This window comes from Podarcis raffonei, chromosome Z, assembly GCF_027172205.1.
Source record: "Podarcis raffonei isolate rPodRaf1 chromosome Z, rPodRaf1.pri, whole genome shotgun sequence".
Lineage (NCBI taxonomy): Eukaryota > Metazoa > Chordata > Lepidosauria > Squamata > Lacertidae > Podarcis > Podarcis raffonei.
The window spans coordinates 29,376,584-29,400,722 of record NC_070621.1 but is presented as its reverse complement, the minus strand read 5'-3'; the positions used below and the strand labels follow the sequence as shown (position 1 = coordinate 29,400,722).

The 24,139-nt window shown below is 41.6% G+C and overlaps 1 protein-coding gene across 1 annotated transcript in view; it reads left to right on the top strand.

The window, feature by feature from the left end:
• Positions 1-24,139, top strand: part of BRWD3 (bromodomain and WD repeat domain containing 3) — a 70,522-nt gene that overhangs the window by 8,061 nt on the left and 38,322 nt on the right. Inside the window, exons 5-17 of the mRNA XM_053374499.1 lie at positions 5,235-5,385; positions 5,820-5,918; positions 7,301-7,461; positions 9,374-9,595; positions 10,926-11,026; positions 13,345-13,415; positions 14,253-14,353; positions 15,343-15,383; positions 16,790-16,894; positions 18,282-18,435; positions 20,442-20,576; positions 22,183-22,311; positions 23,859-24,084. Of these exons, the coding sequence (XP_053230474.1) occupies positions 5,235-5,385; positions 5,820-5,918; positions 7,301-7,461; positions 9,374-9,595; positions 10,926-11,026; positions 13,345-13,415; positions 14,253-14,353; positions 15,343-15,383; positions 16,790-16,894; positions 18,282-18,435; positions 20,442-20,576; positions 22,183-22,311; positions 23,859-24,084 (1,696 nt within the window). The remainder of the gene's footprint in view (positions 1-5,234; positions 5,386-5,819; positions 5,919-7,300; positions 7,462-9,373; positions 9,596-10,925; positions 11,027-13,344; positions 13,416-14,252; positions 14,354-15,342; positions 15,384-16,789; positions 16,895-18,281; positions 18,436-20,441; positions 20,577-22,182; positions 22,312-23,858; positions 24,085-24,139) is intronic.

The window sequence follows — 24,139 nt, the reverse complement described above, 5'->3', positions numbered from 1 at the left end:
TGTATTTTTCGCCCCATAGGGCGCACTGGCCCATAGGGCGCACCTAGTTTTTTGGGGGGAAAATAAAGGGGAAAAAATTATTTCCCCCCCAGGCGCGGGGCTGGGGCGGGGGTAGCCCAAGCTTCCCCCGACCCCAGCCCCCAGAACAGGCTGCTATCCGCAAGCCTAGGGAGCTCGGCGGGAAGTCGCGCTGGTCTCCCCAGGCTTGTGGATATCTGCCCGAAGCTCAGCGCGCCCCAGGCTTCGGGATGCAGGCAGCTCTCCGCAAGCCGTGGGAGCCCGGCAGGAACTCCCGCGGGCTCCCAAGGCTTGCGGATAGCTTCCTGAAGCCTGGAGAGCGGTCGGTGCGCACCGCCCCCTCTCGCTCTCCAGGCTTCAGCGAAAGCCTGCATTCGCCCCATAGGACGCACACACATTCCCCCTTCATTTTTGGAGGGGAAAAAGTGCGTCCTATAGGGCGAAAAATATGATAGCCCATCTAGGAGAAGGAAAATCTGAACCTAAACTTCTTCTTTGGGAGAAGAAAAGCAGTAAATCCTGCACAAATATGGTTGGATGGCGCCTTATAACCTCCTTCTGGCAACTCCTGCAGCCAAGCTGGTACCAAACGTAGTGCTCTGCTTTCTTTTGGACCACATCAGTGAGGCAGAGAATGGGGTCTAGTCATCTGGGCACAAGAAAGGGGCTGTGAGCAGCTGTCCACTGCTTGCTATTAATCTAAGATTTGGTTGAGCAAATGTGCCCACTGATTCAGCACACTTGCAACATTTATAAGCCCTGGGTTTTACTGCTGTTCCTTATTTACTGTGGCTTTTTAAGTAGCTTTTGGATTTTAAGGAACACGGTATTATAAGCTACTTTGGGCATTTGTTACTATTGGGAAGGTGGGATATAAATTGCTAGATACTTGCTGAGATCTGGTTTAATGCAGTTTGTAAGCTGTGAAGTGTGTAGTTCAAATTTTAGCTTACCCGCAGGATTTACTTGGTAACCTTAGGCAGGTTGCTGTTCTGATCTGTTATCCCTGTCCCCTCCCTTGTCTGCAAGAGAGCTGGTGTGGCAAAGTTGCTAGAGAATGTTTGCCTTAGAGTAGGGGTTGAGAACCTCAGGCCTTTGGGCCAAATGCCGCCCTCTAGTCCTCTTTGGCTCTTGGGGCTATCCTCAGGCCACATCCCTCACAGGCCCTGCTTCACATCCTCCTTGAGTGTTTTTGCCTTGAACGATGATGACTTTCACTTGCCTGGATGGAGGATATGGAGGAGTGTGCGTAGAATTTAGCTTATATTCATTGCTGCACCCACTTTTGCCTGTGAACCTGCCCACTGCTGGCATGTGGTCCTCAGAAGGTTGCCCAGGAAAAAATGCAGCCCTCAGACCGAAAAGGGTTCTCCATTCCTGACTTAGTTGGTTTAAATTCCTACCTGGGCAAGCAGCACTCTCTCACCCTAAGCTTCCTCATAGGGGTATTGTGAAGGGGAAAATGGGAGATCTATGTATTCCACCCTTCGTTCTTTGGTGAATTAACAATAAATAGGAAGAGACTTCACATAGGAAGCTCCTGCAGCCAGTCAGCTTAGGTTTATTTTAAATTCTGCATATCATGGTAATATTTTCTACTGGTTTTTGTGTGCTGAAAGTAGCACAGGACTCCAGCCTTGTATACAGACAATCCATGTTTTGCATGGAGCCCTGCTTATGCTGGCAGGGCCCGTGTAAAGCGTTCTACCCCAACCCATTGCTTTCCCTGTTCCGCTCTTTTAGTGACATTTTAGGGTCACATTGGGTTTGGCACCGTGCACTCGTGTGGGATCATGCACCAATCGGACGTGCATGAATCAGCCGTTGCCTGTCCTTGAAGGAGGATCTCCATCCCCATCATTCAGCCTAGACACTGAGTTCCAGCTCCAAGGGCCTTCTGTCAGTCTGTTCACTGTGAGAAGTGAAACTACAGGGAAACTTTCAGTTGTCACACCTGCCCTGTGGAATGTCCTCAGCAGATTTCAAAGAGTTAAAGAACTATATAATTTTTGGTAGACATCTGAAGGCAGCTCTGTTTTAGGAAGCTTTTAATGTTTGGTGTTCTTGCCGTTGTTGTTTTTCCTGTTGACTGGGGCAACAGAGTCAGATGGGCAGGGTATAAGAAATACATTATTATTATTGCATTATTATTGTTGTTGTTTAGTCATTTAGTCGTGTCCGACTCTTCGTGACCCGATGGACCAGAGCATGCCAGGCACTATATGCCTGTTGTCTTTGTCCATGGAGTTTTCTTGCAGGGATACTGGAGTGGCTTGCCGGTTCCTGCTCCAGGTGGATCACATTTGGTCGAAACTCTCCACTATGATCTGTCCATCTTGGGTGGCCCTGCACGGCATAGCTCATAGCTTCTCTGAGTTATTCAAGCCCCTTCGCCACGGCAAGGCAGTGATCCATGAAGCGGACATTATTATTACATTATTATTAGTATGTTGGTTGCATATTTCCTCTATGACTCTTATAATAATCCTGTTTCATTGTGCTTGTGTGATTACCCTTATTGTTGCATTTCTTGGAGTTTCCAAAATCATGGATATTTCAGCAAAGTACATTTTCCCACATAATTCCCTACCTGAGGAAGGATCACATAGAGGCAAAAGCAACCATTTTTATGTGAAATAGCTATAAGTAAGAATTAGCTCCCTTTTCTATTTTGTCAACACAGAGAAGAATTATATGTGTAACTCAATGTTTAGTTCACCATCATAAAAAAAATCTGTTCAGTAGTAGAGATTGACTTCCTCCATGTTGTGTCTACTCAGGGTATCCTCACAGGGGAATTGAGGGCTGTAAAGTTTATAATTATTGGCAGACACTATATATACTGTCTTTCCACACTTCATTTACTTTACAGCTTAAACAGAAATGCTACTTACTGGTGTTAGGTATGGTAAAAAAAAAAAGTTTTTAAACAGTTGAAATTATATGCAGATACCACTTCTTCAAAACCTGTCTCAAGCCCTGGCTAGTATTAACAGTGACATTTAAATGCAATTTAGTTTGGTGTGTGCAGTGGAAGAGGGGGAACACTTGTAATCTTTTAAATATGGTTCAGATATTCTCAACTAGCTGGTTCCTTGATATAAATTTATGTAATATCAAATTGTGTTTTGGTTTAATTATTGTTTGACCTGATACCATAGTTATGAACATTGTTACATCTTCTGAGTTGATTATACCATAGAAATGGGACTTCTGAGCAGATTAAAAGTGAAAGTTTGGTGACATGTACTTTGAATTTAATGAGCTTCTGGGTTCAGTCTCTGTCATCTCTGGTTAAAAAGAAGCTCATGTAGCAGAGCTGGGAAAGGATTTCTGCCCAAGAAGAAATAGTCACTGCTATTCAGAAGCTTAGTTCACACATAATGATAAGCCGTGGCCAATGGCTTTGCAGGATTGAGCAGTACTGCTCGTGCCTGCTGCCAGTGTACTCCCACTTGGCTTCTCCACTGACACAGACAGAAGGAACAAGCCATGAAGCCTTGACTTGTAGTTACAGCTGAACCAGGATTGTGGTTTCTTTCTCCCCAAGAAACTATGATCAGCAAGCCAAGAACAAACCATGGCTTTATGATCACCAGGGGAGGAGTGAAGCAGGAGCAACCAGGCAGTATGTTCTGGCGCGGTTTTGACCTTGATAATCATGGCTTTTTAAGTGTGCACCAGACCGCAGGGTTAGATGGACAAATGGTCTGATCTGGTGTGAGGCAGATTTCTATGAAAGCAGATAAGCAGCTGCCAAATTCCTATTTGCCTATTCATTTGGAAGCACAAGTTGCAGTTTGGTACACTGCCTGAATCAAGACATAGTCAGAGACTTGTTGGGGGAGGAGGGTTGAAGCTTTATTAGGAGTTGCTGCACATTCATAGAATCTTGTATAGTAATTCAGCTTATGTGGTTGTATTCTGCAGATCGTGCCTAAAGCCAGAATCGTGTATAGTTGGGTTCAGTGGGGGCTGGGATTGCCAGTGCCATTTTCCCTAGCACCCTGCCCCTTTCTGCCTCCTTTTTTGCCATGTGTGTAAACCAGAATGTACACAAGTTTAATGTGCATAAGTTGCAGGCTTACTGTATTAGCTCAATTACTGTGTTGTGTCCTAGGCAGCGGTACCAGCTGTGGAATTGGGTTCTTGCCCAAGTGTGGCCTTAGTGCTTGGCACAGAGTCTAGGAACAACAGGCCACATACTGCCAGCACTGGTTCTAAAACTAGGAAGCAAAGTCAGGTCAAGGAAAGGTTGGTGGACACACAAGCAGAGGGTCAGTCAATTTAAGTAAGAATAGGCAAAGCAGGGATCAAAATTCAAAAGGCAACAAGCAAGTTGGGCAGTTCTGAGTGGCGGTTGGACAGGGCAGGCTTGAATGTTGCTCCAACAAGCAAAAAACCCAGTCAGCCTTAAAGAGGATTGCAGCTTCCTCTGAGCAATATTCCTTGCTCCATGAACAGAGTCTCAACTCTTAAAAGGCATGAGGTAGGCCAAAGTTCTAGGTGGCCTCCAAATTAGATTCCTTGAAGTCTGAGGAATGCAAGCAGAGAGGCACTGGCATCACAGGCTTCTCTGATACTGGAACTCCCAAGGAGATAGGGATATTTGAGACCGATTCTGAGAGCAAACCCTCCTTCTGTTCCATGATGTCCTCTGTGTCTGCAGCTTCTTCACCTGAGAATGGTGTGGTTGAGAGCATTAGTTCAAAGGAGACTGCTATTCACAGCAGTTTAGGAACTGGGCACAGTTTTGGGTTTGTTTGTTTGTTTGTTTTTGCTTTTAAGCTTTCTAGCTTATTTTTTTAATGAAAAAATTAAAAAATTCCTAACAGTGAAGACAGGAGTGCCTGGCGTGCTCTTGTCCATGGGGTCACAAAGAGTTTGACACAACTAAATGACTAAACAACAACAACAATAATTCCTAACAGTCTTGGGAAGTTAAGCACTTTGGAAAAAAGTGCCTCCCCAATTGCAGTGAATATAAAGGCTGTACCAGCACCACTGCTGGTGCAGATGTGCTGCTTCCTTTCATCTTTTACTGCATTGTATTTTGAGGTACTCTGTGCTAGGCATGGCATAGAGGACATTTCCCTCTACTTTGTAATCAGATAAATATGAAACAGCTTGGCACTCAATAAACTGAAAAATGCTGATATGTTGGGGAAATAGAAGAAAAGCTCTTACATTAATTATCTTTAAAAAAAATTATTTAGGTGGCAGCCAATGCTCACATCCCTCCAAACTATCTTCTCAAAATCTGTGAACGCATTGGACCTTTATTGGATAAGGAGATCCCACAGAGTGTGCTTGGGGTGCAGACTTTGCTGGGAGTGGGACGGCAGTCATTACTAAGGGCAGCCAAAGGTAAGATATGTGGCATTTTTCCTTTGTCATATTTTAAAACCTCTAGTACCATTTTACAGAGGCCCTGAAAGTGGCTTAACTTTATATAAAAAAACTTACCATACATAAAGCAAGCAGTGAAAATAACATGTTATTCTGTGTTTTTTTACATAAATTGTACTTCTGGTTAACATTGAAAATAAATGGGCAAATAGGCAGAAAGAAAGTAATTAGTTGAAATGAAACGTTGAAACAGGCAACATTGCGTCTCATGAAAGCTTTTTTCTGAATAAGTACAAGCATTTCCCAGAAATAGCTTTGCAGAGAAGGGAGGAATGAGAACGAGCTCAGAGAAGTCACGGCTTTCATAGTTCTGGCAAAACAAAGCAGTATTGGTTGTAGAGCTCAAGCATTCAGCTCAAGTTTTTTACCAGCTTTGAATCTTATTCACACAGATTGTAGGCACACAGCTTGGAAAGTATCAGCATTTGCAGCTCTCCACAGAGGAAGGCCCCCTGAAGTACCTTCAAACTATTCGAAACCACCAAATGTGGGTAAGGAACAACTTAGTGTTTAAGTGCATGTTTATTATTTTTGGAGTGGCTTTTTAAATTGGAAATTTTTCTTTAGCCCAAAAGTTAACTTAGATTTATGGCATCATAGAAAGAGCATTAATATAATGGGGCAAGTGATTTTTTTCCAGCTAGAACATTATTAGTATCATCAGCAATTCCTGCCATGGTACATGTAGAATGCACTGAAATATGCACTTATTTTGCCTGTAAGAAAAAATTGTTTTATAAAAAAATGGAAAGGACAAAAATACACCTATCTAGTCTCTTGCTGTAAAGGCAGGACTATTCATTCCGTAGACATGTTTGTCTGGGGGAATTTGTTTAATTTAAAATCTACCCTGGGAAGAAATTTGTAGATGCTGAATTATGGCAGTAAATGAAATCCTGATTGTGAGCAAACAGCACCCACTGACTCACCATCTAGATGACCTCTTTTAAAGATATTATGCTGGGAGTAGATAACACTTAATGATTCTACTGAGCAAAAATAAAAATAAAACCCGAAATGTTAGTAAAAATAAAAAATTTTGTTTATAAACAGAAAAAAATCTCAAAACCCAACTTTGGATATGTATGTGTATAACAGTGACGGAATGTGAAGCTTGGCTCAAAAATAAAAGTGCTTATTTAAAAAACCAGAAACTTTGAAAGGAACAGCTTTAAATGGCAGTAACAGGAGGCTTAACAAAATAAGCAAGAGCAGAAAAAAGAGGCAGTGTTCAAAATGGCATTAAATATGTTTAATAAAATACAGTGGTACCTCGGGTTACATACGCTTCAGGTTACACACTCCGCTAACCCAGAAATATTACCTCGGGTTAAGAACGTTGCTTCAGGATGAGAAGAAAAATCGTGCGGCGGCGCAGCAGCAGGAGGAGGCCCCATTAGCTAAAGTGGTGCTTCAGGTTAAGAACAGTTTCAGGTTAAGAACAGACCTCCAGAACGAATTAAGTTCTTAACCCAAGGTACCACTGTAGTGAAATACCCAGCATGTTTTCGTGAAATCACCTTTGAGCACAAGAATATAGAGGACCGAAGACAGGGCCCTGCAGACCATAAATCTGGCACTGCCAGGCCTGTACTACTGATGCCAACACATTGTAACAGCCCTTATTCTGTGTAGGGGCTTTTCAATGGGAGGGTGGTGCTTCTGTAGTCCCCTTGCACCCACCATGACTTCTTCCGAGATGGCCTTACATGTTTTCAACTAATATTAGCCATAAGTAGGCCAGACCTGTTGTTACACCTGATACTGCTCTAATGGTTGCCATGCGAACCTCTGTTTTATTGGTGGATAAGTAGATTTACAGCAGTTTAAGTCATTGGGATAACTGTGTTTTTCCCTTCTCCCTCGCTTTTAGTAAATATAATCTGTGCCAGGCAAACAACTGGATATGGGCGTTTCAGCCATTTGTTCCCCTCGTCCTTCTACCAGCACATCAAGATGCACAAGAGAATTCTTGGGCATCTGTCCTCTGTGTATTGTGTAGCCTTTGATCGCACTGGGCGGCGAATTTTCACAGTGAGTTGAAGAAAACTGCAATATTTCAAAACATTGCTTGACTTTGTTTGTTTGTTTTGCTCTCTCAAAATACCCTTTTCGGACCTAGGAACCACCTTTAAATCAAGCACATCTGAGGCTTCATTTCTTATTTACCCCTCATATATTTTAGCATATATCTGTATAGTGGTAGGTAATGCTTCTGTTGTGATCTACCTTAAATCTGGACATGGGGAACTGGATCTGACCAGGGGGCTGGATCTTTATCTCCACACACACTTGTGGGTCAAGCTTGGCAATTGGATGGGACAACCCAGTTGTAAAGCCGTAAATCACTTGGTGGCCCATTTTTGCCTACGTGGTTTGAAATAAAACTTCTGCAAAAATGCCTGTACTGCGCTTCCCAAGCACCAACAGCCCTGTGCAGGGGGCTTTGCAGGCACCCTTTTATCCAAGTCCTGCAGTTACCTGCCCACACCTGCTGTCATATCTATATGATATTGGGTATTTTGCTGAAATGGGCTTGGCTGAAATGGTCTTTAGGACAAATGATGAGACCTGACGACCCAATTAAACTCATGTTCGGAGGTTCCATACCTCTGTGGCAGTGGCTCCCAACCAACCAGTTGAAGACTATGTGATCTTTATTAAAAAAGAAAAGGAAAAGAAAGAATGCATGTGTCCTTTAAAAAGAAAATGAAAAGGTTTTATATTTTGCTTATAGTCAATCATCTAGAAACCCCAGTTTTTCCAAGAGGAATGTCATGTAATGTCTTTGGTTTCATGTTTGCTACTTTTCTTTTATAGCTCACAAACAACTTACAGGAATGTTACAGAAGCTGCTAGTCCTTCATACAACTGTAGCATTTTCTTTGCAGGACAGCATGAAGCCCTCCAAGTTAGGATGGACCAGACTCGAGATCCATCTTTGTTTTGCTTCTCACAACAGTCAAAACATGACTCTGGGGCACTCTCAAACAGGGCATGAAAGCATTCTGTTGTAGTGGTTAGAGTATTGGACTAAGTCATCAGAGAGATCTGAGTTCTAATCCCTAATCACTAGTGGACCTTGGGTCAATTTCATTCTCTCAGTCCAACATCACAGGGTGATCACAACATCACAGGCTGGTTTTTAAAAATATTTTTTATTGACTTCAAGAAAACAAAACAGCAGCTTTGAGTAAATATAACAGAACCCATTTGCAGATTGTAGAATAATTAGTATAGACTCAGACACTCAGTGTGACCTTATGACCTTCGACAGCTTCACCCTTGTCCTTTTAATTATTCCAGTGATTTTAAATGCCAATGAAGGTATTTAATATTTATTTATTTATGACTCAGAATAGATAACAGAAAATGAATTAATTACCTTAAAAGAATCATTACATTTTATGTGATTATTATGCTTCAGTATAGTCCATCCACCCTCTTGAACCAGTCTTTCTTCACTGCAACACTCATCACTTGTCTGTGTTGTGTACATTAAGACATTAAGACAGGGCTATATCCCAGACATTATTGAATACTATCTCTAAATAGCATTATACATGATTTCCATTGTTGAGCAATGACCATATGAGCCATAAACTATACAATATAATTATGCTTAATTGTTGGATTAAGGTCATTTTCCAGTGGCAGCAGTGCTAAGAAATGATCAAGCAACGGGGTTGACCCAAGACCAAAACACATTCACTATTGTGATCACAGGATTGTTGTGAGGATAAAGGGTGGGTGGGTGCAGGAAATTGTTTATGCTTTTTGCACTCCTTGGGGGAAGGCCAGGGATAAACTACTACTACTACCAAACCTAATGGCACTCAGGCAATTAGCAAAAAGAAGGGATACATACGTCTCTAGGGTCATAGTGAAAACAGTGGCACTTCTGCATGTTATACTTTGGATATTGTTTTTTTGTGTGAAACATTAGGGTTCGGATGATTGCTTGGTGAAAATTTGGGCTACAGATGATGGACGTTTGCTCTCAACACTCCGAGGACATTCGGCTGAAATTTCTGACATGGGTGTTAATTATGAAAACACCCTCCTTGCTGCAGGCAGCTGTGACAAAGTAGTCAGAGTCTGGTGTCTTCGAACCTGTGCACCAGTTGCAGTGCTGCTTGGCCACACAGCTTCAATAACCTCTATACAGGTAAAGTAGATGAACACTGTTGTTTTTTTCTTTGCTTTTGTTTAGCACTGAGTTACAAGACTACATTTGCTTGGCCAAATGCATGTTAAATCCACCTCAAATTTGAAATTTCCATCCATCAAACAATTTTGTGTTTTTTTAAAAAAAAAATTATAATTTTTATTTTTCAAAACTCCATTGCTTTCAAATGGGAACCTGAGAAGGGCCAGTGCAATAAATTGTACTTTTATTTATTTTTTTAAAAGATATTTATTGAGTTTTTCCACCTTTATACATTAAAAAATCAAAAAGAAAAAACAAAAAAGTTAAAAACACATAAAGTTTACAATCCTTATTTTCAATAACATATTTCCCTGACTTCCCCACACCTCCCCTTCTTATATTCCAATTCAAATTGTTAATTCAACAAGTTCTTGTCCCCAATTTTTGACCTTTTTATATTTAATTCATTTTTTTAAAAAAAACAATTTTAACTTATAAGCATCAGTATTTAAACATCAGTGCTCATTCTTAAAACTTTTTTCTAAAGTCGACCCAAATTCCCTTCCACGAATTCCCCAATTTTCATACTAATAACAAAACAAAATAAAAAAAAACAGATTATTATTCTGCACCCTTTGGATTCCCAAACCCCACCCCACCCTTTCCCGGTTTCAATCCCCAACAAATGTCCATCAGTCTTAGTCTACTATCAGCCTGGAGACCTCACGTCCGAGGCTCTTAATTCTCTCTCAATTCCTCTCTGCCGGTTTTTTTGGTAGTCCTTAATATTAAACTCCAGATCTCGGAGAAGCTCTGTCCCGATAGGGTCCATATTTCTTCCAGCCAGACCTCCATACTTAAAAGTGGAGCCTGAATCTTGTTTCTTACTCCTTTTAAGTCCAAATGTCCCAAAAGCTCCAACTTTCACCTTAATCAAGTTTGTAATCCATAGGTCTTCAGATCTCCACATAAGGAGATCTCTCCATTCTTCAATCTTCAATTCAAAACAGATTTTCATCATCCAGTACTTAATTTCCTTTGTAGCCATCATGTCAGGCCTCTGGCTCTCCTTTGTCATCTGCAACATACATCTCCTCCTTCCTTTTCCTCAGAAACAACATATATATCTTTCTCCACACTCTCAAACAATTTTGAGATGCGCCTATTTTATTGATTAGCCTTATTATTTTTTGCTTACTTTTTCATGGTCAAAAGCAGTCCAGAACAATATTTATTCAGTGAGTGTGTTTCATATGCCCAGTAAAATAGTTTTGTTTTTGTTTTTAAGCTGGAAGAATGAGGGAAAATCCTAAAACCAATTTACAATATCTTTTTCTAAAATCTTTAGTTTTCTCCATCAAGAAAAGGAACAACTCGATACCTCACTTCTACAGGTGCTGATGGAACTATCTGCTTCTGGCAGTGGCATTCAGATACAATGAAATTTAAGTACGTATATTTCATTAGATTTATTATTTTAGCTCAGTTTTCTGCTTTTGGACACATCAGTGTTTTCTTAGGTCAGCTTGGTGGTGTGCCACAATATGACTTAGCTTCTGCTGTGCTATAAACTTCACCATATGTACCTTGGGTCACTGTAGAGCATTGTAGGGTTTAAACCAGGGCTGTCCAAGTTTTCTATCAAGGGGGCTGCAAGAGTAATTCAACACGGGCAGCACACTATTGTTCCACTGGGGGGAAGTGAGCCCAAAAATCTGTCACCCCTCCAGCCCTTGCGTTGCTTTTCCAAAGCTGGCTAAGCTAGGTGCAAGGTTCGGGTGGGTTCCTAGAGCCCTCCCACCTCCTTCTCAAAGCTGGAAGAGTGCTAACTAGGCTTTGGGAAGGAGGCAAGAGGACTCTAGGATCCTGTCAGAACCCTCACACCTCCTTCCCCAAGCCCACTGCAGTGGGGGGCGTGGCATCAAATGTTGTGAAAGGCCACAAAAAAGGCCTCAATGGCACATTACTTTTGAGTCTTGATGTTTTGGATGGAGAATTCAGAACTACGGCAATCCTGTATTTCCTAGAAGCTCCTTTTCATTGAGCTGAACCGTTGTTCTATTTTGTTCAATATGGTCTAAATGAGGGATGTGCAACCTTAGACCCAGGGGACAGTTGCAGCTCTCTTGGCCTTTTTGTCTGGTCCTTAAGACTCTCTTGGGGTCACCAGCCATGCTCTGTGGCCTCCTTCAGTGCTTTTGCTTGACAAATATGAAATTGAGCTGTGATGATGCTTTTTGATTGCCGCAGTGGAGGTGCGTGTATGTAAAACTTGTGACTTTTGCATGATGGGAACACAGACTTAGCTATACCATGCTAAGAGTCACGCCTGTTGCACTGCCCACTTCTGTCTTTGGACCTGCTCAATGCTGGCATGCTGTCCCTAGAAGGTTGTCCCTGAGGCAATGTGACCCTTGGGCTGGAAAAAGTTTCCATTCCAATGCTAAACTGAGTGGAAGCTGAGGCAGAGATATTTCCCAACCTAGAGATTTATTCTATTGATTGATTTGCCTAAATTTTTACACTCCTGCAAAGCAGGACTATCTAATGCCATCAGGGATTGCATCACCCCCCTGAACTTTGGCATGGCTCTGTCCATGCTGTCTCTTCAGATTAAGCTCCCAGAACCTCCCCCTTTTTAGAATTTTATGTAAAAGAATGGAATTCTAGGCTGCAGTTTGATATGGCCATGAAAAGAGATGAATTAATTTTTTGCTAAGTCAAATGTTTTAACAAAACTTTGTAGATTCTTACCATTGTGTATCCTCATTGAAATCTTCAGTCCTTTGGTAGAGCCTCTGAATCTCCCTACAAGCACAGTGAATAGGAAATTGCCCTCTTGAAGAGTATTCCTAACACTGCAATTCTATACATTTCTACTAAAAAGTACTCCCAGGAAATTGGGTAAAGGATTGCAACCTCAGTCTTCTGACTCAGCCAGGAGATTTTGTCCCACAGTTGAGACATTGGTAGTTTCAGGTGGGGGTGCAGAGGTAGACTGTAATCTGATGGGTACTGTTGGCATAATTTGCTCACTGGTCTTTCCCTAAGCCAGTGGTGAGGAACCTTTTCCAGCCTGAAAGCTGCATTCTCTCCTGAGCAATCTTCTGGGGGCCCCACATGCCGGCGACGGGCAGCACCAGAGGAAGAAATGGGTGTGACCAGAGGCAAAGTGGGTGGAAGTACACATGTAACTCTTTATGCAGTAGGCTACATCCCAGCCACAGGTCAGATGTTTCTACCCTCTCCATGTGTAAAAGAACATTAGGAATAGCTCGATAGAGAGGGCTGGCAGACATTTAGCCAGCATTTCTGAGGTTCCCCTCCATTCAAACTTGTAGCACACCAATTTTTGTATTTAGTTGAATTGGGATTTTTTAAAATAGCTTTTTTAAAAGGGGCTTTTCTTTTTGTCGAGTGGCTCTAGTAGATTCATAGCCTTTGGGAAAAAGCAGCAGATCAACCCTTTCTAGGAAAACTATAACTTAACTGATTCTGTATATCTGTATTCACGAACTTTATCCAGGTTTGGTTTAGTTTTGACAGGCTGCAGACAAACACCTTACCAATTTTTATTTTTCAGGCTGTTAACGTTGCGGGGATGTTACTTTCTCTGCATGTTAGTAACCGGGATCGTATTCTATGGACTGCTGCAGTTCTAGCAGCTCATATTGTACAAATATAAATTGTTTTCTTAACAGGTTTATATAATAACCTTTGCACCACTTAAGGTATAGTAATTAAAGTGCTTCATATTTACATTTCAGGGATCGTCCAATCAAATTTGCTGAGAGGTCAAGGCCTGGAGTTCAAATATCTTGTTCTTCTTTCAGCTCTGGTATGTATATATATTTCAGGAACAGAAACCACGTAGGGAATGGTTTTCTGCAAAAAAAAAAGTTGGTGCTTGTTTTTGAAAGAGCTAACTAGTTCAGAAAACACAACTAATTTTTTCAGGAAAATTCAGACTTCAGGAAGATTCTAACCAGAGCCAGTATTAATTGACAAAAATATCTAGGAAATGATTGGGATCTAGGACATTGGTTGCTCTTGGAAAATATAATTGATGGAACTTTCAGCTTCAGGCACAAGCATTAACTTTTCACAACACTATGTCATTAAATCTATATTGAGTTCTAGTACAGGTTGATTTTGCTAGCAGCTTTACTTTGTAGGCAGTTTGTCTTACTAGGATTTCCACCCTTGAGTATTTCTCTTGAAACCTGAAATAAAGTGAATTACTGTTACACATTCCTTGCTGTTTAGGTTCTTTATAAAAAGTACTTCAGCAAAGCACTTGAGGTTCTTAATGCCATTTTAGTGGACCTTTAGCATGATCTTGTATTGTGCCAAATTGAGGGGGCGGTGCAGGGTCTAGTCTGACATTCCATGGTGCAGTAATTCTATGGTAATGTTTTGGATAATTGTGTGCATTTTATCTGTTTAGTTTGCCAAATATAGATGTCAGTGTTCTTTGAATAATAAAACACTTTCAGAATTCACAGCTCCTGAAGGAAAAATGCATCACATGGTTCACATTTTGCTCTCTTGAAATGTTACTTTTCAAATCTGGCAATACCATTTGAACAACAATCATGATTTGCTGATGAAAAATGTAAGGTTTCTTGATTTTTTTCTTCTTGTCTTTATCTCCTGCCCAACTCCTGCTTTTTAGGTGGTATGTTTGTTGTAACAGGGAGCACTGACCATGTGATAAGAATATATTACTTGGGTTCTGAGACTCCAGAGAAAACTGCTGTGTTAGAATCTCATACGGTAAGAATGAAGCAGGAAATCACACTTGCATTTTTTTTTTAAAAAAAAGCCCTGCTCAGAAGTTTAGGTTGTGCATTTTAACACAGGCTTACCCTGATAAAAGTTCTTGTCTGGAAAACATCTTTGTTATCTTCTGTGGAAGAGGCTGCTTCACGGCACATTCAAGAAAAATTGCTTCTCTTTTGAAACAAACAAGGGAGCCTTTGCAGCCTAGGGAGCATGGTGCTTTCCATGAAGTTTTGTGCGTGCAAAGACTGCTGTTTTGAGACTAATCTATGGTTGGGTAACAAAACTTTCATGCTAATTGACCAGGACCTTCTGCAATAAGCAGAAATGGTGTTAAGATTAATACAGTGCACTTATAATGGTGGAATTAGTTTTGGCAAAAATATTGCAGTGTGTAGTTTTTTTTTCTGTCAAATATATTTTGCTGTAAAGGAAAGTGATATGTGTCTGTTTGGTTTTTGACAGAAGCAGCAAGGCCATGGGATGCCATGACCAAAGTACATGGTGCTCTGAGCCAATGTCATGGTTATGTGGAGTGGTGGGTGATCAAAGCACCAGTGTTTTGGGATAGCAAATAGGAAGGTGCCCCTCCATAGAGTGCCAATACTTACTGGTATTAATTTCTGCATGCATGGTATCCAAATGAAACATGCTGGCTGAAAGTGGTATGCCAGTGACCTCAGGGAGCAATAGGTACACAAGATACATTATGATCTTCAGGAACCGATGGGCATAGGGCTGGCCTTCTTGTTGTTCAGTTAACACTGGCCTGTGACTTCATAGAATTAAGTACATGCTGCTGGCCATACACTGGGGCAAAAGACAGGTGAGTCAGATAAAGGGCTGATGCATGTTTTGTTGACACTTGCTGCTAAGATGTTTTGGACACTCTAGAAACATGTGGATGGAGGAGAGCAGGGTTGTACATAAGCTGACTGTAGAGAAAAGTATTGATGAAAACAATTATTTTCTATTTTTTTAAGGACAAAGTAGTTGCTGTTCAGTTCTGCAACAGTGGAGGCAGGTAAGCATTTCTTTTGTTCTTCTCCCATGATGTTATTGCTGTATTTGATTTTCCATAATATTTTTTTAATTTCTTACGCTACTTGTGAAATATAAACAGTCATTTACAAACGTCTTGTAAACTGCTTTACTACAGTCAAGCAGTATATACATTTTCTAAATTAAAATAAGGGATTTATCTTAAACTGATCAATGGCAACTTTCTATCTGTTTGGACTTCTGATTCAAAGCAGAACTGAAAACGGCAGTCTAAATTGCACTTCCAATTTTGGCTTGGATTGAGCAGCGTACTATGGTTTGCTGCAACTAGGAAATAGTTAACTGGGTCATATAATGGGTTGAAGAGGCAAAGCTGAAAAATGGCATGAGTAGCCAAACTGTGGTTAGGCTGTGACATCTCAGCTGGGACAAAGTGTTCTGAATTGCCTTGTGAAGTGTGGTGGATAGCTATTCAGTATCATACTTTTTTAAACCTTTATATCCCACTTATATTCACTAAGTGACTTTAATTAAAGGAAATTAATGAAAATATTACCTGTTAATTAGCCACTATATAAAAACATCTGATAAGCAACTAGAAGCCAGTTCAGTTGAGTTTTGTTCCGATGCTTACTAAATGTTTAATATCTGGTTGGTGAGCATGTGAACTGACCACATGGGATAAAGCATTGCATTTTGAAGAGTTAGGAGAGTTCTAGGGTTGGCTTGTTCAGCCATGAAAGCTGTTTCTAGATGTTGCTGTCATTTAGAACGTGCATGTGAAGCTACCCTGAATCAAAGGCACATGCATACCTTGCCCCCTTGTGCTGCATTTTGTGTTAAGTGTGTTTGTGGGTACCAGTGCAGGGTCAATCACAAGATAGGTAAAGGTAAAGGTACCCCTGCCCGTACGGGCCAGTCTTGACAGACTCTGGGGTTGTGCGCCCATCTCACTTAAGAGGCCAGGGGCCAGCGCTGTCCGGAGACACTTCCGGGTCACGTGGCCAGCGTGACAAAGCTGCATCTGGCGAGCCAGCGCAGCACACGGAAACGCCGTTTACCTTCCCGCCAGTAAGCGGTCCCTATTTATCTACTTGCACCCGGAGGTGCTTTCGAACTGCTAGGTTGGCAGGCGCTGGGACCGAACAACGGGAGCGCACCCCGCCGCGGGGATTCGAACCGCCGACCTTTCGATCGGCAAGCCCTAGGTGCTGAGGCTTTTACCCACAGCGCCACCCGCGTCCCACAATCACAAGATAGTGGCCCTTAAAAAAAATAAAGTGGAAATATTATTATACAGGAGTTCAGGTGCCGGTAGACCAAATTCTGAACTGGGTAGGGGAAAAGCAGGTTGGAGAGCAAAGCAGAGGGGCTTCAGAGCCCTACACATGTAACTTTTTTCCTTTTCCATTTTACTCGAAAATACAGACTAAGATTTGTCAGTGGAAGCAGAGATGGAACAGCCAGAATTTGGCAATATCAGCAGCAAGAATGGAAGAGTATAGTGTTGGAGATGGCGACTAAGATGACTGGGTAAAAGGCAGAAAAATGTTTATAATTTAACCTCAATAGACAAAGGAATTCAAATGTTCAAAACACAGTAATATTTATTTCTGTGGTTGAAATCCAGAAATGTTCGTTTTCTTCACCTGTTTCAGCACCTCTCCCTTCTAGCCATTTTCCTGTTGTGGCTTTTGTGTAACTCAGGGTTTCTGGGGAAACCAAACCATCTTGTTACCTATGGAAAGTTTTGTCATGGTATTCATAGTAGCGTTAAGCTGCACCCGTCTGGTTGCTTCCCATCATCATGTTACATGTGGCGCATGGGGCTTGCTGTTAAAAATTTGTAAAGCTACAGTACATCTTACTGGGCACATGCATTTCTCTAGAGGGGAGCACTGGCCTACTTTCTGAACTAACTGTACCTGGTTGAGACACAGTGAGTTGCACTAGAAGGGAGCTCTTTTTTGCATTAGAATCTGACAGAGTTTCCGCAGAAAGGAACCTTGTAGTCTGTGTTGAGCATTAAACCAAACAGGAATATAAAAGGCAGATCTTTTCAGAGAGCATTTGGTTATTTTATAAGCTACTTATGCTACATTTCTTGTTTCCTCTAAAGATTCAGAAAAATTTGAATGTGTAATGCCCACAGAACTTGCATTTGCTACATGTATTCTCTCGCGGCTGAAAAATGTTAGGTTTAAATAAATAAATTCCTTTATACTACTGTTTGCATGTACAGTTAAACCTCGGTTATTGAACGTAATCCATTCCGGAAGTCCATTTGGCTTCCAAAATGTTTGACAACTGAGGCGCAGCTTTAGATTGGCTGCAACAGCTTCCTGCACTCAAGCAGAAGCCGTGTCGGACTTTCGGCTTCTGAAAAGCGCTAGAAAACCGAAGCATTTACTTCTGGGTTTTCGGCCTTCGGGAGCCAAAACGTTTCAAAATGGAGGCATTTGGGAGCCGTGGTTTGACTGTATTGTTTTGATCTGGCCAGCTTTTTACTGACAATGGTTTAGTGATGATAATCGGTTTCTGACATCTGGAAATTAAGGCCAAGTATGATGTATAACTGGAAGGGTTTGTTTGTTTAAAGAAAGGGGTGGGAAACAGGATGTAGCATGTGGGTCGAATCTTCAGCTCCTCACTCCCACCTGGCAGGCCACTTCAACAGGTGGGCGGGACTAGTAACCTTTTTGGAACCTGTAGTTTATTTCTCTGGGGCAGCTGCACAAAAGGTGTATGGGGAGGGGTAAGTTCCTAGGATCACAGCCCAAATGTATCCCATGGCTGCTTTTAACATCTTCAAAAAACAATCTGATCAAAGATTTCCCAGTGTCACATTTAGTTTGGTTCTAAGTTGGTACTTAAAAGTTTCATTTGACTAGATTCTTCTTTAACGTCTACATTTTCTCAGAAATAGCCAAGTGTCTGGGGAAGACAAGGTGTCCAAGTTGAAGGTGACTATGGTAGCTTGGGATCGTTATGATACTACTGTTATTACAGCAGTCAACAATTTCCTTTTGAAAGTGTGGAACTCTACTACTGGGCAGCTTCTTCACAACCTAACTGTAAGTTAGACCTTCAGTCGATTAGCTTTTTAAGAGGATCTGCATTTAGTGCTCTCTCTGTTGTGTGCCACTGAACTGGGGTCTGGCACTATGCTTTGGCATCTTTAAGAATTAAGATTCTGATCATGCTTGTGGAGAACAGCTGAGAAACTTGCAAACAGCATCAGATGAGTCCAAGAGTGGTGCGGACCAAGGACTTGTGATCTTTTATCAGAAACACATCAAAACAAATATACAGAAAACAAAATAATTGATCAAATTAGTATCGTTTTCCTAATGGGAGGAGAAAGCTGTTATCATTTTTCCTGCATTCTAACCAATTGATGGTTGGCTGGCTGGTTGGTTGGTTAATCAATCAAATAAGATTTTCCTGTTGTTTACTATCCATCTGCCTTCTAACTGATCAATTAACTAATGAAATTATAAATATATTTATATTTTTTTACCAAAACTTCAATGAAGGAACCCTTCTGAGGCACTTCTGAGAAAATGTTAGCGTGTTTACAATTGAATGAATAAAAGATATCACTTATTGTTCAGGAGGGGATTACTTGTGTTTCATAATACAATTAGAATTTTCATAATATAAGTGGGACTAAAACCCGCCCCCCCCCCCCAGTATGAAAGTTTCATATATGAGAGAATATCAGATCCTTCCAGATACCTGTTGTGTTCAAAAAATTCCCACAGGGTTGGAAAATGCTGTGACAGGCATGTATATTACTCTGTCTGATCCCAGGAAGAGCAGGGATAGGTGAATTCTTGCTTGGCCAAAAAAGCAAGCTGCTCTTGTGTTCAAGTATTCTCAGTAAGATTCTCCATTGTTAAGCTGAACAATAGAGCAGCCTGATTTGTTCCTGTGTGACTATTCCCAATAACAAAATCCTGACCTGTGGGAGTAGGGTGAACTGGGAGCAGTGGGCAGGCAAGTGGGACAATTGTCTTCTAGGTTGTGTAGAGCAGGAACGTCCAACTCCTAAGAGACTGCGATCTACTCACAGGAAAAAAAGTGACAGTGATCTACCCCTTTTTGGGGGAGGGGTTCAGATCAAAATTGTTGACTTTTTTTAGGGAGGACAGTTCCGTTTTTTTTGTGGGGGGGGGGTTCTGGCAAAAGTAACGGGGAAAGGGGATTAGTTGCTCACCAAAAGATCGCTATGAAAACAATCTGCCTCACAGTGAAAACTCCGTCTTCCTTTCCAGCGAAAATGGAGAGTGGGGTGAGGGGGCGGATGCTCTTAGGCAAAAGCAAAGGAAAAGGAGCCCGTGATCGACCTGAAGCTCTGGGGATTGATCAATGGATCCCAATCGACCTGTTAGACATTCCTGGTGTAGAGCTATCACTTGCACTCAGGAGGCTGATGTGCCCTTCAGTCCCCAGCAGCAAATATCTGTGGAGCCTGTCCCCACTTCAAATTGGAACTGCTCCAATATGAGCAGAGTTGCTTGCATTTCCAGCTACCCACTTTTTAAAACAATTGCCTTGTCTTTAAACAGGAGGTCAGTGTGGATATGCCTCCATTCTCTCTCAATTCCTGACATTGTAGTTTTCTGTGTTAAAACCCTTCTGACATGCTAGTTTTGTGTCTATTAGGGGTGTTCATTTTTCCATTTATATACCAGTTTTCATAAAAATTGCAAAGTGGTTTACAAAGCACAATATAAAATACACAATTGCAAACAACTAACAAAAGATCAATACTATCATAAAAAAACCCAAACCAGGGATTAGTTCAGCAACAGCATAGTGGACACGTAGGATTCTTTAAACTTCACAAGCATCTGATGGTCTGGGTGACACACCTTTTTGTAATGAAAGAATGTTCTGTCATCAAAGCCTTCAGTAAGAGGTGGTAGACCACAGAAACATGCAGACCACCTTCATAAGATTGAGGCACTGGTCACCTGTGTGTATGTGACGAGCAGGGGAGGGGGGAATGTAACATGAAGCTTATATGGGACAGTAACTACTTCTTAAAATATTACTTTCTTTGCATTTGTTGCAGGGCCATGATGATGAAGTGTTTGTTTTGGAAGCTCACCCATTTGACCAAAGGATCATGCTTTCTGCAGGCCATGATGGGAATATTTTCATTTGGGACCTCGAGAAAGGAGCAAAAATGCGCAATTACTTTAACATGGTACTGTATGATGGGCAGAATGAGTGGTCAGATCTTAGAATCATAGACTTGTAGAGTTGGAAGGGACCCTAGGGTCATCTAGTCCAACCCCCTGCAGTACAGAAAACCTTTTGCCTAACATGGGGCTTGAGCTCATGACCCTATGATTAAGAGTCACAGATCTGAGAATTACTGTGTGTTTATCTGCGTTGGTGCAGGATCTTTATAAAGCACCTCATACCAAAGCAGAGAGAACCCACCCTTGCTGTCCTTGGTGAAAATACATCTTGCTGAAAATAGAAGTAAAGTTTCTATAAGCTTAATGGTAAAGGTAAAGGACCCCTGACAGTTAAGTCCAGTCGCAAACGACACTGGGGTTGTGGCTCTCATCTCGCTTTACAGGCCAAGGGAGCCGGCGTTTGTCCACAGACTGTTTTTCCAGGTCATGTGGCCAGCATGACTTAGCCGCTTCTGGTGCAACGGAACACCAAAACCAGAGCAGCTCACGGAAACGCTGTTTACTTTCCCCGCCGGAGCGGTACCTATTTGTCTACTTGCACTTTTTGGCGTGCTTTCGAACTGCTAGGTTGGCAGGAGCAGGGACCGAGCAACGGGAGCTCACCCCGTCCCAGGGATTCAAACTGCTGACCTTCTGATCGGCAAGCTCAAGAGGCTGAGTGGTTTATACCACAGTGCCACCCGTGTCCCTTAAGCTTACAATATAACAAAACCACGCAGGGTGGGGGAGAACTCTGTTGTGATCAGCAGGTCTGATTTGTAATCAGTGGGAAATGTTTTGCCAGGTGCTGGCAAAAACCAAGTGCTTTGTGGGAGGGATGTTGTTAAGAGTTCTAGTGGCACACTCAGAGCAAAGGGGTGTTTTTTAACCTAAGTTTAGCCCAGTCCTTCCCTTTCCCTGCCCTTTACTTTCAGATCCTAGTTCTTTTTCTTTCCCATTGATACAAATTTGCTCCTGATTACATTGACTCCTGTGCTTGCTCACCTGTTCCTTTTAGTCAGTGGACCCTCCCCTCCCCCTCAGTTCTGGTCTGTTTCTTTGAGTTAAGTGGTCTGTTTGTCTCAAGTGATTTTATTCATCCATTGTCAGTCTTACATTCTTCGGGTCCCTTTGTGTGTGCTTTTGCATGTACTTATTGTGTGTCAAGTGATTCTTATTTCCAGCCAAGCCATAGTATGCCTTTAGTTGTTGTCATAGTAATTGCTAGCATCATCTTCATTATTTCTTTTTTACCCTCCCTCAAACTTTGAATGCTATTCTTGTAGGAACTGTTGCAGCTAACCTCTTGAGATTTGGCAAGAGGTGCTCTGCTTACAAATTTCATCAATTTTCTGCCAAAAATTGTGAATGAAATCTGCAGGCAATGTAATTGAATGGAAGATGACAAAGCCCTTTTTTTTACTCCAAAGTGAACTTGAACCTGGGCAGAACTGGGCAGTGTCTGGAACGCTTTGAGCTGAGAATGGTTGTTTTTTTTTGAAGTGCTGAATCAGGGTCAGAACCAAATCTTGTTGTCAGTACACACCCCTAAAAGAAAGGAAAATTCAGCTTATAAATTTGTCCAGAAAAGTTAAGCAGATCCAAATGGGTGTTGTGTGTGTTTTACAGATTGAGGGCCAAGGCCATGGTGCAGTGTTTGACTGTAAATTTTCCCCTGATGGTCAGCACTTTGCCTGTACAGATTCCCATGGGCACCTACTATTGTTTGGATTTGGATGCAATAAGAGTTATGAAAAGGTGAGTTGGTGGACTCTTAATGTCCTTCTGTGTTTAGCAGTATTTGACATCATCCAGCCAGAATGAATCACTTTTAAAGTCCTGTGAATTGCAAGGAAAATGTAAGAATGTGTTTAAATCTTAAAGTTAATGGGATGTTAAAAGTGCCTAGCTTTGCAAATGGATTGTGTGTGCTGTTCTTCTGTGGGAGACATTCAGACTGGAACTAATTACTCTAGAGTAATCCTACTCTGTGGGGTTTATTGTATAGCTGCTGGTTTGAGGACTGATTAACTGATAATGTCTGGAGGAACTGAGTCCTTGATTTATAAACTGCTAATAATGGTGTGAAAAGGATACAGATGTTTTTAAAGGCTAAGAAAATGAGAAGTGTGTGTGCACATGCTCATCCTTTGTCTTAAGCAGCAGCTTCTTTGCACTCACAATAAAGAAGAATTTCTAAAGAAAAAATATAATTAAAAAACCAGCTAGTGACTCCTAGTATGTTTACAAGCACAGTTCAGAGTGTTGGTACTGACCTTTGAAGCCGCAAACGGCTTTGGCCATGTATACCTGAAGGAGCGTCTCCACCCCCATCGTTCACTGAGGTTCCATCGCCAATGGTCTTCTGGTGGTTCCCTCACAGCGAGAAGTGAAGTACCAGGTAGAGGGCCATCTCAGCAGTGGCACCCACCTTGTGGAACACCCTCCCATTAGATGTCATGGAGATAAAGAATTACACAACGTTTAGAAGACATCTAAAAGCAACCCCTGTATCAGAAAGTTTTTAATGTGTGACATTTTATTATTTTCTTAAATTTTGCTGGAAGTCGCCCAGAGTGGCTGAGGAAACCCAGCTAGATGGGTGGGGTATAAATAATAAGATTATTAATAATAATATTACTCAAAATGATTAAGAAAGCAAGTTTTGGCCAAGGGCGTTCCTCCTGGGCAGTGTATTTCACAGGTTAGGGGCACTATTTAAAAAAACTGCTCTGCCCACTAGGAAGTTTAACCTACCCATTTATGGTGGAAATTTTGAGCAGGACTGCCCTAAAAATATTTAAGGATGTGAAAGTGTGTTAGCGAGATGTGCACTCCATAAAGGTTCTGAGTCAAAACCAGAACCTTGAGTTGAATTTGGAAGAAAACTGGAAAATTACACAGTTTGCAGTGAATTGGTTATAAAAAGAAGTTTGTTAAACTCCTCCTCCTGAAGTTGACCACTTAGGACCTCATATCTGTGGTTTCTGAAGGATACCACCCTCATGTTTCATTAAAGCTTTTCTTTGTTGTCCTAAGGGTGAGAACTGTGCTTGCTTTAAAAAAAAAAAGAAAACCACATAGAAAAGACACTTAATTCTAAGCTTTTGTGGTGCATAGAAATAGTTCACATGCAGGTTTGCTCCTCTAAAATAGTCGGAATAGTCCGATGGGACCAAGGTGAGAATTACCATTTGACAGATAATTTCTAGCCAGAAAGACAGTTAACAGAGTGTGCATTGTATGAGAAGAATTAAGAAATGTTTGTGTATTTGTACTGATTTCTACGTTTGTGTCCGATGTAGATCCCGGACCAGATGTTCTTCCACACAGACTACCGCCCTCTGATCCGTGATGCGAATAACTATGTCCTAGATGAACAAACTCAACAGGCGCCACATCTCATGCCTCCCCCGTTCTTAGTTGATGTGGATGGAAATCCTCACCCCACAAAATACCAGCGACTGGTGCCAGGGCGGGAAAATTGTAACGATGAGCAACTCATTCCTCAGCTGGGATATGTGGCAAACGGTACACCATATTTAAATCACAGAATCTGAAATGAAGAGGTGTTTCTTGCCTATTA